At 50.4% G+C, this 15,450-nt stretch overlaps 5 protein-coding genes across 5 annotated transcripts; 3 read left to right on the top strand and 2 right to left on the bottom strand.

Moving 5' to 3' along the window:
- Positions 1-431: 431 nt before the first annotated feature.
- Positions 432-3,641, top strand: N7457_008237 (glutamine amidotransferase subunit DUG2; the record flags this gene model as incomplete). Its single annotated transcript, XM_057179280.1, has 6 exons — positions 432-632; positions 726-851; positions 904-1,035; positions 1,088-1,633; positions 1,692-1,878; positions 1,936-3,641. The coding sequence occupies 6 exons, from the start codon at positions 432-434 to the stop codon at positions 3,639-3,641; spliced, it is 2,898 nt and encodes a 965-aa protein (XP_057027666.1).
- Positions 3,642-4,718: 1,077 nt separating this feature from the next.
- Positions 4,719-8,101, top strand: N7457_008236 (putative LaeA-like methyltransferase; the record flags this gene model as incomplete). Its single annotated transcript, XM_057179279.1, has 8 exons — positions 4,719-4,777; positions 4,995-5,096; positions 5,188-5,453; positions 5,531-5,896; positions 6,315-6,409; positions 6,458-6,795; positions 6,848-7,307; positions 7,361-8,101. 8 exons carry the CDS (start codon positions 4,719-4,721, stop codon positions 8,099-8,101), a joined length of 2,427 nt encoding a protein of 808 aa, XP_057027665.1.
- A 1,374-nt stretch (positions 8,102-9,475) lies between these two features.
- N7457_008235 (uncharacterized protein) lies at positions 9,476-10,276 on the top strand (the record flags this gene model as incomplete). The annotated part of the gene is made up of 1 exon (XM_057179278.1): positions 9,476-10,276. The coding sequence occupies one exon, from the start codon at positions 9,476-9,478 to the stop codon at positions 10,274-10,276; it is 801 nt and encodes a 266-aa protein (XP_057027664.1).
- An 848-nt stretch (positions 10,277-11,124) lies between these two features.
- N7457_008234 (beta-glucosidase) lies at positions 11,125-13,836 on the bottom strand (the record flags this gene model as incomplete). Its single annotated transcript, XM_057179277.1, has 3 exons — positions 11,125-12,705; positions 12,756-13,007; positions 13,057-13,836. 3 exons carry the CDS (start codon positions 13,834-13,836, stop codon positions 11,125-11,127), a joined length of 2,613 nt encoding a protein of 870 aa, XP_057027663.1.
- Positions 13,837-14,554: 718 nt separating this feature from the next.
- Positions 14,555-15,429, bottom strand: N7457_008233 (peroxiredoxin; the record flags this gene model as incomplete). Its single annotated transcript, XM_057179276.1, has 3 exons — positions 14,555-14,983; positions 15,047-15,228; positions 15,282-15,429. The coding sequence occupies 3 exons, from the start codon at positions 15,427-15,429 to the stop codon at positions 14,555-14,557; spliced, it is 759 nt and encodes a 252-aa protein (XP_057027662.1).
- Positions 15,430-15,450: the final 21 nt, after the last annotated feature.

Raw genomic sequence — 15,450 nt, 5'->3', positions numbered from 1 at the left:
TGGACAATGCCGGCCGTCGCCCCAGTACCCCTTTAGCACGGCTATTGTGGGAGCCCAGGTACGATAGTGACTCCGGTGAATGGAATACTTTATGTATGCCAAATGAATGAAATGCGAAAATGCGACCGTGGCATAATTAAAGCGTCGAACCGCGTGAAAGCCTGAAGAGCTAATTTTTGGTATAGATCGAGTTGTTGTGGGAAGCAAAGGGATGCCAGGGATGGTGAGTCGAATATTTGCTCGATGGTGCAATATGCGGTGTTTGTTGAATGGGTTTTTATTTTGTTGGTCCGCACCGCCTATGATTCATCTTCCTCTGCATCTTCTGTGTTAAACCTCAGTGTAATGGAGACAAAACCCAGTGATTTGTTTGGTTGAATTTGAAAAGCGGAGATCCGAGAACATCAACACTTCACCTCTGCACCGTTCTAATGGATTTAGTGGACTCCGAAAGCACCTCGGAGATCGAGGATCAGAAAGCCTGGGGTCCTGATTCTGGAATGACTCAGGTTGATGCCAGCCATCCCAGTGACTGCGGCATCGGCCACCGCGTACTTGCCAGCCGCTCCGTTCTCGCTCTGGCCGTCGATGAACACTGCGTGTTTGCTGGGCTGCAAGGAGGAGACATTGTTGTAAGTGGCAGCTTCTAGAAGCTTGGATGGGACGCTGGAGGCGCAAATTCCGGTGTCATTTACTTATTGTCCGAGGCTGACCGTTTTCCCCAGGCGTGGTCGCTGGAAACTTATGATCTTGTGGCTTCCGTCCACGCCCATAAAGAGAGTGTGCTAGGCCTTTATCTCTCCGAAGATGGGGATTTACTATTTTCAAGCGGCGGCGACTCTGTAGTCAACGTGAGTGATGCAAATCAACAAGGTCACGCACCGGAATTAATGACTCGGGCAGGTGTGGTGCGCACGGACATTTGAACGTCTCTACTCGATCTATTCGCACCACGATGTGGGCGATATCTTCACAGTAGTATATTCATCCGATAATCAGACGATTTACTGCGGTGCGCAGAACACAAGTATCCAGGTATTTGGCCCTTATTCGCCCCGCTATCTAGTGGTCTTCTAATACGGGACAGTGGTGTGATCTTTCCGAGGAGGGGTCAACCTTGAACCAAGCCCCCTCATCAGCCCACCCGTTGAAGAGGACGCATCGTTTCTTTGATTCTCGGGGACCGGATGGCACTCGCGCTCCCGGTTCATCGGATGGTGGCGTCTCTTCCGGTGGTCGCGTGCTGAGTTTTAAGCGGGATCACCATAAGCTCTTTGCGCACCATGGCTATGTCTATTCCATGCTCCTAGTCAAGGGTCTGATTGAGTCTGCTCCTTCCGAGGAGGCCCTTTTGACTGGTGCAGGTGATGGTGTGGTGAAACTGTGGCGGCTGGGTCAACAGCCTGGAGCGGCCCCCTCTCAGATTGCCAAGCTGCAGAACGCAGACCCTGTCTTGACTGTTGCTGTTGAAGGGTCTTTGCTTTACTGCGGCTTGGCCGGTGGCGCCTTGAATATCTGGAATCTGGATTCCCAGCAGCTAGTCAAGCGGGTCATTAGACATACTGGGGATTTGTGGGCTGTGCACGTAATCCAGGGTATCGCTATTTGTGGTGACTCGACTGGAATAGTCAAGGTACGATATCATCTCGATTTGTCGCATTGTTGAATTGACCCCAGCTGACCTCTAGTAGAAATTCAACTCCAGATTCGAAGAAGTTGGTGGCTGGGTGGCTCATGAGGGTACCATGCTCGCCTCGGCAGCCGGCCGGTTCAAGGATCGTCAAATCTATGCCACTGGTGGAAACGATAACTCAGTAGGAATCTGGGATCTGACTGAATTCTTCATGACCCAAGAGGAACTGCCTCCAATCAGCAATGGTATGTCTCATCTCATATAACCAATTAGCAACTGAATCTTCGTTAATATTTATTCAGACGAAATGGTTAACAGCCTTGCCAAATTTGTCTCGTTTAAGACAATCTCAGCAAGCCCCAAATTCGCTGGCGAATGTAATCAGGGAGCTGCTTTCCTTCGTCGGCACTGTAAATACCTTGGGGCCAAGACGAAGCTATTGACCACCGGGCAAGATACCAATCCTATCGTCTTTGCCAGATTCAACGCGACCTCACCTGAAAAAGTGGACAAGACCATTCTCTTCTACGGCCACTATGATGTCGTCGGTGCCGAGATGACCCGACCCAAGTGGAGGACAGATCCTTATCAGCTTACCTCGATCAATGGATTCCTGTACGGTCGTGGTGTGTCTGATAACAAGGGGCCTATTCTGGCATCACTGTATGCTGCAGCTGATCTTGCTCGAACAAAGACTCTGCGATGCAACGTTGTCTTCCTCATTGAGGGCGAGGAAGAGTCTGGATCTCAAGGTTTCCATCAAACTGTGCGCGAGCACAAGGCCCAGATCGGACCCGTCGATTGGGTCTTGTTAGCCAACAGTTACTGGCTTGACGACTACCACCCATGCTTGACTTACGGACTGCGCGGTGTCGTCCACGCCAACTTGGTCGTTACAAGTGACTATCCTGATCTCCACAGTGGTATTGATGGAAGTACATTACTAGACGAACCTGTGAAGGATATCGCGATGCTTCTGTCCACAATTGTGGGACGCAAAGGCAAAATCAACCTGCCTGGATTCCACGATGCTGTTAGCCCTCTCACAGATGCCGAGCAAAAGCGATTCGAGGCTATCGCCGATGTGTTGCTTCTGCAGCATCCCGAAATCCCCGATAGTCAGGCCCTGATCAAATCGCTCATGCATCGCTGGCGTGAACCCGCCCTGACTGTCCACTCAGTCGAAGTCCCCGGAACCAAGAGCGCCACGACGATCGCACGACGAGCCAAAGCAAGCCTGTCAATCCGTATTGTACCTGATCAACAGGCCGATGAGGTCGCTGCTGATCTCACCGCCTACGCACAGGAGCAGTTTGCGCTTTTGGACTCGCAAAATGACCTGACAGTCGAAATCACCGGCAAATCAGACGCCTGGCTCGGAGATCCAGATAACGAAATCTTCGCCACGCTGTCAGAGGCAATCACGGCAGCATGGACCCCGGTCCAAGGGGAGCCGAAACACCAATATCCGCCCATCCCGCAACCTACAAACGGCCGCCCAGCGGTCAAGCCTAAGCTCAATGGGGGCCCCATTCCTGACCTGCGCCGTAAAGACTCCTCAGACAGCCTCGCCTCGCACGTTGAGCGGGTGATCACATCCACTACTACTTCCTCGGCAGGCAAACAAGCCGCCCGCGAACGGTCAACGCAGCCAGCCGCCACAGTGCCAACTTCTTCCACTCTCACGCAAATACCAACATCGTCCGAGGAACCGGTCGTGTTGCCAATCCGGGCCAAGTCAGATCCTGCGAGAGCACTCGACACGACACCTGAGCTGGCTGTCGCATCCGAGAGTGTCAAGGTGAAACCAATGTTCATCCGTGAGGGTGGATCTATTCCGACCATTAGGTTCCTAGAAAAGGAGTTCTCGGCCCCCGCTGCTAATTTGCCTTGCGGACAGGCAAGCGACAACGCCCACTTGGACAACGAGCGAATGAGGGTGGAAAATTTGTATAAGAGCCGGGAGATCTTCCGGTATGTGTTTGCTCATTTGGTAGACAAGTCCTAAGTGAGGTGTGGAGCATTGGCTTTGGGTCGTATTTTTTTGGGGTTGCATCTTTATGTAAAATTACAACGCTCTAGAATAGCATTTGATCTGTTTCTTTCCAGGCTTCTGTGGCTTTCTTGAACGACGGATCTTCATTCGTACCCCCTTTTAACTCCTGATTGGCAGTCTGTATATCTTAACTAGCAGGTATCGCGAATATATGCCAGAAATATCCGATCAACAATCTGCCAAGCCCATTGGAGATGACTCCTTCCTAATTAGGATCTAAGCCTGTACGGCCAACCGGACTTTTGCCTCACCGTTGATCCGCCTCCCCCTGTGTACTCCACCCCTCGTGTCGTCCCAGATCAACTCGCCCCCCGCATAACGATCGTCCAGTGTAGCCGCTGAGCGGCTATCGGCGTAGGATGCGAAGCGCTCTATTCTATGCACGTCATGTTTGGATGAGATACGTGCATTCCCAGTTCTGATTACCCCTATCCCGGACTTGCTTTCAGATTTGACCCAAGAACTCACGTATAGACCACATCGTACCCAGGAAAATATATCCGAAGACAATAAGCAAGGCAAGGGCTGCTTGTAGGCTTGATCCTTGTTGATATCCTGGGACAAACCCAGCTCTAGACCGGATAAGGAGTTCATTGCATCGTGCTGTCTTTGTTTGAGGAGGAGACTTACGTAGAGACCCGGTGTCTTGGTACACTTGAGGCTTTCGGATATCAAATAGAGTCTCGGATACGTCTGTTGGCCCAGATAGTCGTCTGCGTTTAGGGTTAATCTTAGCGTGGAGATCGATGGTTCGTTTCTTTGTGCGCTGGCCTGGGGATTGCGAGGGTTTGGGATATTTTGCAAAAGGAATATTAAGTGAAAGATCAAAAATACCAAGCTGTCAAGATAAAAGAGAGGCTGATATGGTTCATTTCTTTGATATCGGCCTCCATTGTGCTTTCACTTGTCATCCTTTCTTTTACGGAGTAGTTTGAAAAACCGTCGATACCTTCCGAGATGGCTTTCCTTCCGCTCCCCTGTCAGAAACTCCTCTTCAGACTCTCTGCAAGACTGAAGACCCTGGTCAACATGGGGAGTATCTCTGATAATGTCTACCTGCTCGGTCGAGATGAGGCGGAGACTACCCGGTATGTGTTTATGCTTTATATACTTTTGGTGCTTTTGCTGCTTCTTGATTGTCAGGTCGTTTCCATCCTGACCACACAAGTCCCCAATGTCTACTGCACTCAAGCATTGTGTTCTTTGAAGTTCAGATGCTTTTGTTCAATTGACGTGTTGCACCTGATCTGCCCCCACGTGGAAACCCCTTGCAGATGGACCCGCTAACCCGTGGGAACTAAACAGCCTCAACAACCAACATCGCTTTCTCGTCGAATTGTCCAGTCTCATTCATCCGTCTATCACAAAAGATCTGACAGCTGTCGCTGATCTGGGTACTGGCACTGGGTATGTGATTCTTTTGGGAAAAAGATAATACAGAAAAGCCTGCAAATCTGTCATTCATACATATAGTTACAAGAAAGCTAATCCACCCTAGGGTCTGGCTCGAGGATGTCGCCGAACTCCTACCAAACAAATCAGCATACCTCCATGGCTTCGACATCTCCTCGGACCAATACCCACCCGGCCACGAGATCCCCCGACTCGGCCAAAAGCCCATCCAATTGAGCGTCCACAATGCGCTGCACTCATTCCCACCGGAGCACCATGGCCGGTACGACCTCGTCCACATCCGCCTTTTGACAGCAGGCCTGAAACAAGCCGATTACACCACTGTACTTGTCAATGCACGCGCTTTGTTGAGTACGTACATCCTTCCTTTCAATTCTGACAAGGAATTATCCGTTGCGTCTTGGCCGTTTACTAAACAAACAAAACAGAACCAAATGGCTGGATCCAATGGGAAGAAGTCGACCACACAGCCTTCTGCACCGACGCCGTCCCGGAGCCAGCGGCAATCAACGATCTCCGCCAATCCGTGATCGAAGCCATGCTCAGGCTCGGCCTATGGCCGTTCGCCCCACAGCGCGTGTACGAAGAGATTTCTGCGGGTGGCTTCGCTGATGTGGTCCGTGAGACCTACACTACTGTTGGGAAGGACCATATGCGGGTGACTGCGCAGAAATGGGTTGCTGGTGTGATGCGTGCGCTGGTACCTGCTTCTATGGTTGCTACTGGGGAGGCCGAGAATGAGCAACAGGCACGAGAGATTGTTGATGGGTTGGTTGGTGAGTTTGAGGCTCATTGTGAGTCGGCTAGGGCGTTGGTCAACTTTGGGGTTACGGTTGGTAGAAGAGTGGATTGATTATGAGGGTTCGGATTGAAGCTTAAGGTTAAGCTTATGGTTTTTATTTTTCATTCGGAGGCTTGATTTTGTTCTGTTTTTTCGTCTTTTGATTTGGCGCATCGGGTGCGCGGCGCGTTCCTTTGAGGATCTTTGCAGGAATTGAATTGCTACGGCTATCATGAAAATAGTCGACCTTCAAACACCGTTCCAATGTACTTGAGTGCAACTCGCATCTTGTATAGAACCTGTAGCCTCTTCCCCTCGGAGGCCCGCAAAACGCTTCCGAACGAGCCCCAGTGCCCCACCAGAAATACGGGGTCCGAAAAAAAAGATTTTCAGATCTTGGAACTGAATCTTCAAAAGCCCAACTCTGCCAGCAATGGCTGCATCTACCGAAATGGACATCGAAGAAGTCCAACAGCCCACCGGGCGAAGCAAACTCCAGGTTACCGCAATCATGGTAGCGCTTTCAGTATGACGCCCACGAAAAAGTGAATATTGCACCGCTAATCCCCACTAGTTATCGATGTTTATTGCGGCTCTAGATCAAACGATCATGGCCACGGCGATTCCTACAATCGCCGCTTACTTCCACTCCTCATCAGGCTACACGTGGATCGGCGGAGCGTATCTTTTGAGTTCCGCCGCTAGCGCATGCATCTGGGCCAAGCTTTCTGATATCTGGGGCCGCAAGCCGATCTTGCTTTTGGCCGTTGGGTGGTTTTTCCTCAGTTCGATTGTGTGTGCGGCTGCGACTAGTATGGAGATGTTGATTGCGGGTCGTGCGCTGCAGGGTGTCGCTGGTGGTGGGTTGCTTCAGCTGGTGACGATTATCATTTCGGATTTATTCAGTGTTAGGTAAGATGGCTTCGATGAACTGTACACGAGGGCTTTGAACTGACTGTTACAGACACCGCAGTTTGTATCTTGGCCTGATGGAAGTCATGTGGGCTTTTGCTGGTGGTGTTGGTCCGTTGCTTGGCGGCGCGTTCAGTCAGTATGTCACTTGGAGATGGACGTACTGGATCAATCTGCCCATTTCTGGGGTGACATTTGTGTTGCTTTTCTTCTTCTTGGATGTGCATAATCCCCAGACGAAGATCATGGATGGAGTCAAGGCCATTGACTGGTTTGGCAGTATCTCTGTTCTGGGACTGACGCTCATGCTACTATTGGGATTGGACTTTGGTGGCGAGACGTTTGCCTGGAAATCACCGCAAGTTATTTGCCTGATTGTCTTTGGAGCTCTGTGCTCCTTGTTGTTCGTCTACAGCGAGAAAAAATTGGCCAAGTATCCCTTGATGCCCATGGATATCTTCGCTCGGTTCTCTAACATTGCCACCTTGTTGGTTGCATTTGCACATGGTTTTGTTCGTACCTCGATTTTCTCTCGTCATTTCAAACACGCTTACAATAATATTAGGTCTTCATCGCTGGGGAATACTACATCCCGCTCTACCTGCAATCCGTGCATGGCTCATCCCCAATGGGGTCCGGTGTGCTCATCCTCCCCCTAGTCGTCATGGAAGCATTCTCCGGCATGTTCACGGGTGCAATCATCCACCGCACAGGCCGCTATCTCGAACTCATCTGGATCGGCCTGATCCTCATGACCATCGGAAACGGACTGTACATCGACCTCGGCGTGGGCTCCTCCGTCGGCAAAATCGTCGGCTACCAAATTCTCACCGGTCTCGGCGCCGGATTCCTCTTCCAAACCCCCATCATCGCCATCCAGGCCATGGTCTCCCAGGAGGACACTGCCACAGCCACCGCCACCATCGGGTTCATCCGCAACATGGCAACCGCGTCCTCCATCGTCATCGGTGGTGTTGTCTTCCAGAACAGCATGGGCCAGAAGCAGTCCAGCTTGTTGGCTTCCGGCATGTCGGCTAGCATGGCGGCTCAGATGTCTGGGGATTCCGCTGCTGCGAGTATCGAGTCGATTAAATTCATTACGGATCCGGCGCAGCTGCTGGCGGTCAGGGAGGCGTTTGCTTGGAGTTTGAGGAATATGTGGATCTTGTATACTTGCATGTCGGCTGTTGGTGTCTTCTTTTCGGCTTTTATCCCCAAGACAAAGTTGAACACGGAGCATGTGGAGACTAAGACGGGATTGAATGTTGAGAAGACGCCTGTTGTGACTGCTGTTCATAGCACATAGATTTTATAATTTACTTCCAAGGTTTTTCATTCGTGTGATGAGGTTTGGAATCTATTCATTCCGAAGGACTTTTGCCAGATGGGTATTGTATTCCATGTCTACAAATTACCGCAATGCTTGCTCTCTCTCCGAAGCCTTGAACAGACCTCTAAAGTCCCCATCCTCGAATCCGTCAATGTTCTGATGATACACGGGAACATGTCGGATTTGTGAAATTGCTGCATCCTTCACAGAAAGAATACCCCTAGGGCGCAACACAATGTTCCATTCATTCGGGTAGTATTTGCCACGTCAGGTCGTGAGTTCGAGCCCTCCGACGGCCAGGCCTTTCGTAAATCGCCTACTCGATGACCAGTTTGTGACTAGCCCTGGATGACCATTGAAACTGAATCAATATTCTTCTTAAGCTTGGATATCGATCGACTAGAGGCAACATTCGAGTGTGAGGGACAGGTCAGCCCGAGAGATCGAACAAGAGATCTATAAATCAGCTCTTGAGCACAACACTCTCGTTGTTCCGGGAAGTTGACTTTCACCTAGCAACGGAGAGAATATTTCAACGGGAAGCATTTTATCTCGATTGGATTTGGCAAGTGTCTCTGAAGACTGTGCAAGAGGCAATCAAAGGCATGGAAATAGCCATTCGCAAAATATTCTGCCTGAGACAGCTCGAATACTCACTCTAAGCGCTCTGTACGGCCAGGGGATCTCAACGTCCTTGTCTCTCATCTAGATAGCACGAGATTGACTCCCAAACTTGACTATTGTGGCACTGATACTTCTTGAATCCGTTGACTTTCTTCCATCCCTATACTAAACTGCCTCTTTGTGGCTTTTACCATGATCTAGATGCTATTATTAATGATAGGAATCTCAGTATTAGTCTCGTGGACTATGCAGACGGACCCCAACATGACCCTCATTGCGAAAGCGAGTTTTCACACCGGGGAAGCACGATGTCAAGGTCCGACGTCCAACAAGTCGATACAACCTTGTAGGCTGCACGATTCAAACTTCCAATGACCCATCAAGTCCCGGGGTTACTGTTGATGCCTCACGACATCACCCATCTTAGGTAGAACTGCCTCCCTCTTCCCTCTCTCACTCCCCCCTCACTCTCCCCTCACTCCCCCCTCACTCCCCCTGGTCCTCTTCTTTCAGGCTAGAGCAATACCCTAGTTTCACCCGAAACTATTCATCGATCTCGCCTTTCTAGAGGTTGGGGGTCTTCTTTGCTAGCTTAGGACCGCTAGCACTTCGCCGTTTCCCTCTCGATCTATCGCCCCGACTATTGAACCCCGCAAGGCACGCGAAGTGGTCGACAGGTCGAAACAGCACACTTTCACCCCATTGTGGCTGATCGAAGACGTGACCATGGCTGGTCCAGCCCGTGACAATCTTAGCTCGGTACCCGATACCAAGGAGACTGATTTCCAGGAAAATAATACGCAGAGGGCTGATATGCATGATGCTCAGCCCGTCTCCGGATCCAACGACAATCAAGATGGATTGGACCAAGTTGATGGCCAGATCCCCGTTACTCAAGGCTCTTTTCTCCCGGGGATAACTGCAACAAAGATTCAGAAAATCACTGAACTGAACAGATCGACAACGAGCTTTGATATCTGGCGTGGAGAAGTCGAATTTTCCCTCGGCACTCTGTGCATTGAACCCGTAATCGATAGTACGCTACCCCGACCCAGTGAATTCGATGCTGACTATGGACGTTGGCGTTACTGGTCCCGCATCGTCGGCAGCTGGCTCTTCAATCAAGTCAACGAAGATCTAAAGCTCGAGATCTTCTCGCGTCCCAGAATTCCCCGTGAAGCAGATGAGGTCTACAAAGTTATCCTCGACGAAGCCGAACGCTTCAACACGCTTGCGAATGTGTACCACGAGCTTAACAAATTCGACGACATCACTCGTGAGAACTACACGACAGCTTATGAATATATCACTGCTTACAGAAAACAATTCAATGTGCTGAAAAGGTTCGGCGTCGCCCCGCCCCCGGCATTTGCGATTGCGAGACTGATGCGCAACATCGAAGATGAAGTCGAGAAAGTGATGTTCATCCGGGAAAGGACTGGAGCGTTCAATGCCGGTGATATGACGGAAGATCATTTCTACAAATACATTACGGAGCTCGCCGTCAGTGCCAAAAGGCAATGGTAGAGCGAATTCTGCCCAGGACAACAGCTGCAACAAAGGAGAAGGCATTGACCAAAGACCAATTTGAGACCTTTATGGGGCTGCTAAACATGGATGCCCATGCTAGGGCGTTTAAAGGGTTGTTGATCATACATTTCATGGGGAGCTTTACTGTGCTAGCAAGAATGGCTTGGGAGGATATGAGATGGAGGAGTTGGGTCCTACGAGGGTGATGTTGAGGCATTCATGCCTCAGTCCCATCCAGCAGATAGATCCTTCTCTTCCCATCTCTCTCTCTCTCTCTCTCTCTCTCTTTTGCTCCCGTCCTCTCCTTTTTCTAGCTAGTCCAATCACACATGGTTCTTTCTGAACTACGTTTTCAACTAGCTGTCCTAGAGATAATCGTAATACTGGTGCGGTAAACTGGTTGATTTTGATTGTATCATGTCTCATGCACCCTCCAGTTGTCTAGATGCGTATGTATACAACGCGTTAGATGAGGCCAGTAGACTTTGATTACAAGGTCTTCCAGACAGTAGGTACCCCATTCTAGTCGAAGTAGAAAAGAATTCCTGAAGCTGTTCCCAGATATTCTCGAGATTAGACGAACACGATTCCTCCGTATCGACATAGTACATTCTGCATACTGCATCTTCATGATCGGATCACAAAGTGCGACGATTTCCTTTTAATGCTATTAAACCCTCATGTCCAATCAACATGGCCTGGCAAGGAGAAGAATCAATATTATTTGCATAACTATATCCGACTTGTGACAGAATATTGAAAGTTGAATAAAAAGAAAACAGACAAGTCAGTTCAGCATAAGCAAAATCAACAAAAGAAACCTCTCGCAAAGTATCAACCATCCATTACTGAGTCGAACACTTGCCTCCGACCACACAAAGTACGGGAAGGTCAGCAACGCTATTTCCAACCCAGAGCTTAATGCCCTGACCATTGACAGGGGCCTTCCAATCCTGCACTACAACATCCCAAACACTGACATCTTTTCTAGTGACATGTAGCGTGATGGTCTCACTCTGACCAGGCGCAAGCTCCTTGGTCTTCTCAAACTGACGGAGCTGCAGGCGCGGCGTGTCCAGTCCCAAACTCGAGGGCAATTCGACATATAGCTGAGCAACGGCCTTGCCGGTACGCTTGCCCGTATTCGTGACCTCGAGTTTGAGCGAAAGTACAGTCTCGAAGAGGGCGGGATTTCCACCCTCGCCGCCCCCAGCCCGGGGAACTGCGTGAGGCTCGGTGCTGTAGCCATCGGGATATGAATACTTTTTCTTTGTAGTGATCAATTCCGGTTTGTGTAAATAAGGGTAGAGGTAGCGCCAGATGCGACTGAAGCTGGTAGAAGACCAGGCGACTTCCGACGCAGCGGGAATGCTGGTATTGTAGGTTGGGTTTGGCAATTTTTTGGACCTTGCAGGCGGGTATGCTGTGTCGAGGGGACCTTCGGTTGACAGGGAAGGCTGGGAGAATTCGAATGTGGTGTAGGAGAGACCGTGGCCAAATGGATACCGAGGGGTGATATCGGCTTTCAAGAAGTGGCGGTAGTCGATGTACAACCCCTCGGTGTATGTATCTTGAATCTGGCCGAATGGCTGGTTGATTAGATCCACACTGGCCGGATAGTCATCTTCACTGCGAGGAATAGTATATGGCATGTGGCCGCTTGGACTATAGTCGCCAAAGAGGACATCGGTAAGGGAATAGCCAGCCTCCTGGCCTGGCAGATGTGCCACGACCACTGCCTTCACGGATTCGAGCTCGATCCACTCTTCCATAAGAATGGGGCCCACAGTGTGGATAATTACAACTACACTGGTAAACTTCTCTGCCGCTGCTTTGACGAGATCATCGCCATTATGCCAAGCATTGAGTCCCGCTTTGGTCCTATCACCCGGGTTCCCTTCGACGGTGATATAGTTTTCGCCTGAATCGGCGTTAATGAAAACAAGAGCAACATCGTCGGCATCTGCGGTAACATCTGAAGGGAGCTTGTCTTTGATGTGGAACTCGACATTGCTAGTGATGTTGGAGATGGCCTCTTGAGGCGTAATAAGATAGGGCAATCTGGAAGTGCCACTGCCCCAGCCCATGGTCAAGACACCTTTGTCGCATCCTTGATCGTTGCATGAGTTGAGACCATCTGGGTTTTCACCTGCATCTGTGCCAAATACTTTGATTGAATCATTGCGGCGTAGAGGGAGGATGCCCATCTCATTTTTCAGCAACGTGATTGCCTCGCGTGCGACAGCTCTGGCGGTGATATTGTGATTGCTCGTCACATCGACAAACTGGTTAACGACTCCAGATGGAGAAAACAACGCTCCAGGGTAAAGTGAACCCTCTTTGTCCTGGGTGTTGGTCGAGAAGTTTGGCAAGGGATAGTCCTTATCCTGTCCATATTTATACCACGTAGCAACAATGCGTGTGACCTAAGTTACTGGTCAATTGTGAATAAAGCGATTCATGAAATATCACGTACCATATCATTGAGACGGTCCACAGGTACACTTCCATTGAGGACCGAGCGTGACAGCTCTGCACCCCAGTATGAATCTCCGAGCAATGGAACCGCCCCATCACCAGGCATAGACATATCCAGTCCAGCGAGAGCAGATCCAACACCAGAGTAATGGCCTAGCCAATCAGTCATCACAAAGCCTTGGAAGCCAAGCTCATCCTTAAGAATTCCATTAAGCAGTTGGCTATTCTGCGAGCAAGCAGAGCTATTGACCTTGAAACTGTCAGTAACAAACATGACATGCAAAAATGAGGAAACTCACATCGGAGTATGCTGTCATCAAAGACCCCACACCCGCACGAACACCCTCAGCAAAGGGCCAGAGGTACAATTCATGTAAGGTACGATCATCGATATTAGACGAATATCCTTTAGTAATCACGCTGCTCATGCGGTACATCTCCTGCTCATTACCAACATAGTGCTTGATGGCTGCGATAGCGCCAGTGCTTTGCATACCCTTGACAGTCTGAGCACCTCCGAAGGCCTGCAGAACGGGATCAGAACCAAAGCCTTCCCAGTTACGTCCAGCGCGAGGCTTGCGTCCAAGTGGCCCCACAGATGGACCAAGAAGCACATTCACTCCCTTACCGCGAGCCTCTTCGCCAAGCGCAACGCCTCGCTCATACATGAGGTCCTTGTTGAAGGTCGCGCCGACTGTGATACCAGGCGGGAATGCAGTGTTGTGGTCCGAATTGCGAACTCCCAGGGGGCTGTCCTGGAGGCACAGGTTGGGAATACCCATGCGAGGCACGCTTCCGGTCTGTCCTACACAAGGGCCCATGAAGAAGCCCGTCCCTGTAGTCAGGTTGACTTTCTCGGCCAGTGTCATGTTGCTGACTAGACGATGCGCCTTGGAATAGGCCTCACTCCAGTCGGGGATCCATCCTCCAGGAGGAGTGGGATAGTATGGAGGTGATTCATAGCCATCCTTTGCTCTTGCTTGCAGTTGCGTTGTAGATTCAGATTCATCTGGCACTGGGGAGGCCAGGAGAAGTGGGGTCAAAAGAGAGACTAGAGCTAGATGTGCCCAAGGAGCCATGGCGTTAGAGTCGCTGTAAAGAAAAAAATATATAGGAAAAAAACGATCGTATGCAGGCCAGTCAAGAGAACGAGTACATTCTTTCCCCCGAATTCAATCTGCAGGACTTACGATTGACAGGCGACTATAAGAACACAACCAGAGCCCAGGAATAGGGAAAGAGCAACGCCCGCGTGCGCACTTCAGCGGAATATTCAGGACATCGCAGATGATCTTTGCTGGATTTGAGGCGATCGTCATGGGATTCGGTTGAAATTTTACTTGGCAGTGCAGTGAGCACTCTCCTGGCTGTCAGAATTGTTGACTGATCGACTCGTGGCTGGTCTACTAGTGAGTTCACTTGCATCACGGAGGGGGTGATGCAAGCGAACCCATCGTGCTGATAGGCCATATGGCTTCGGGCATTAAAAACCAGGGTTAGGGAATTCACCATAAATTGAGTACAACATAGTCCGCGGACTATCATTGCCTTGAAGAGACATGCTGCCAGGGGTTCCAACAGCTGCGAGCCAGCCTGTTTCCCAGTGCACCGTCCACCAACTTCATTGCAATAGAGTCCCATGGAGACATTACCATAGATATAACACGCGAGACCGTATCTAACACAAACTGACATGTTTATTTCGATTCCATCCGATGTTCTAAGGTCGTACTCCGTACATGCGATGACTAAGGTCAACTTACAGGGGCCCAAGGGCTCGGACCACTCCGGTTCTCCTTAGACCTTGGTATAGCGCAGGTAAGGCTTGAGCTCGCGAACTTCACCGAATTTCTTCTTGGCATCCGCAGTACTGACAGAGGGAGGGACGATGACATCCTCGCCAACCTGCCAGTCGATAGGGGTGGCAATGCCTTTCTTATCACCGGTTTGCAGGGAGTCGATAACCCGCAGGACCTCAGCGGAGTTTCGGCCCGTAGAGGCGGGGTACATCATGGTCAGGCGGATCTTCTTGCTCGGGTCGATAATGAACACGGAGCGAATGGTGAACGCGATCTCCTTCGATTGCAGGTCGTCCGCATGGATCATATCGTACAGGAAGGCAACTTTGCGATCGGCATCGGCGATGATCGGGAATTGGACTTGTGTTGAGCCGACTTCATTAATGTCCTTGATCCACTCGTCGTGGGAACCGAGGCCGTTTGCACTCTGAGTAATAAAAAATAAGCATTAGCCAAATCTCTTGAAGTGTTATAAATGATGAGCACCCACCAATCCAATCATCTTGACACCGCGTTGGTCAAACTCATTCTTAAGCCGGGCGAACGCGCCCAACTCTGTTGTACACACAGGCGTGAAATCGGCCGGGTGGGAAAAGAGGATAGCCCATTTGTCACCAATGAACTCGTGGAAATCGATCTCGCCCTGGGTGGTCACAGCCTTGAAGTTGGGGGCTGTCCTCAGTCAGCATGGTGTCTTGGCAGATGCAATGCAGTTGGAATGTTACCGGTTGAGCCCAGGCGCAGACGCGGCTGTTCTGTTTGGGCCGAGAAAAAGCGGTGGAAAGCGGGCGCACGAGGCACCTGGGCAGACCACGGAGCCCGTGAAGCAGCGCTAAAGGAACGTAGCATCTGAGGAACAGTTCTGGAAGCCATTGTTATTCTGAAGGGATGGTG

This window comes from Penicillium paradoxum, assembly GCF_028828445.1.
Source record: "Penicillium paradoxum strain IBT 22861 chromosome Unknown utg000007l_segment0_segment0, whole genome shotgun sequence".
Taxonomy (NCBI): Eukaryota; Fungi; Ascomycota; class Eurotiomycetes; order Eurotiales; family Aspergillaceae; genus Penicillium; species Penicillium paradoxum.
This window is presented reverse-complemented; position numbering and strand designations above follow the sequence as displayed.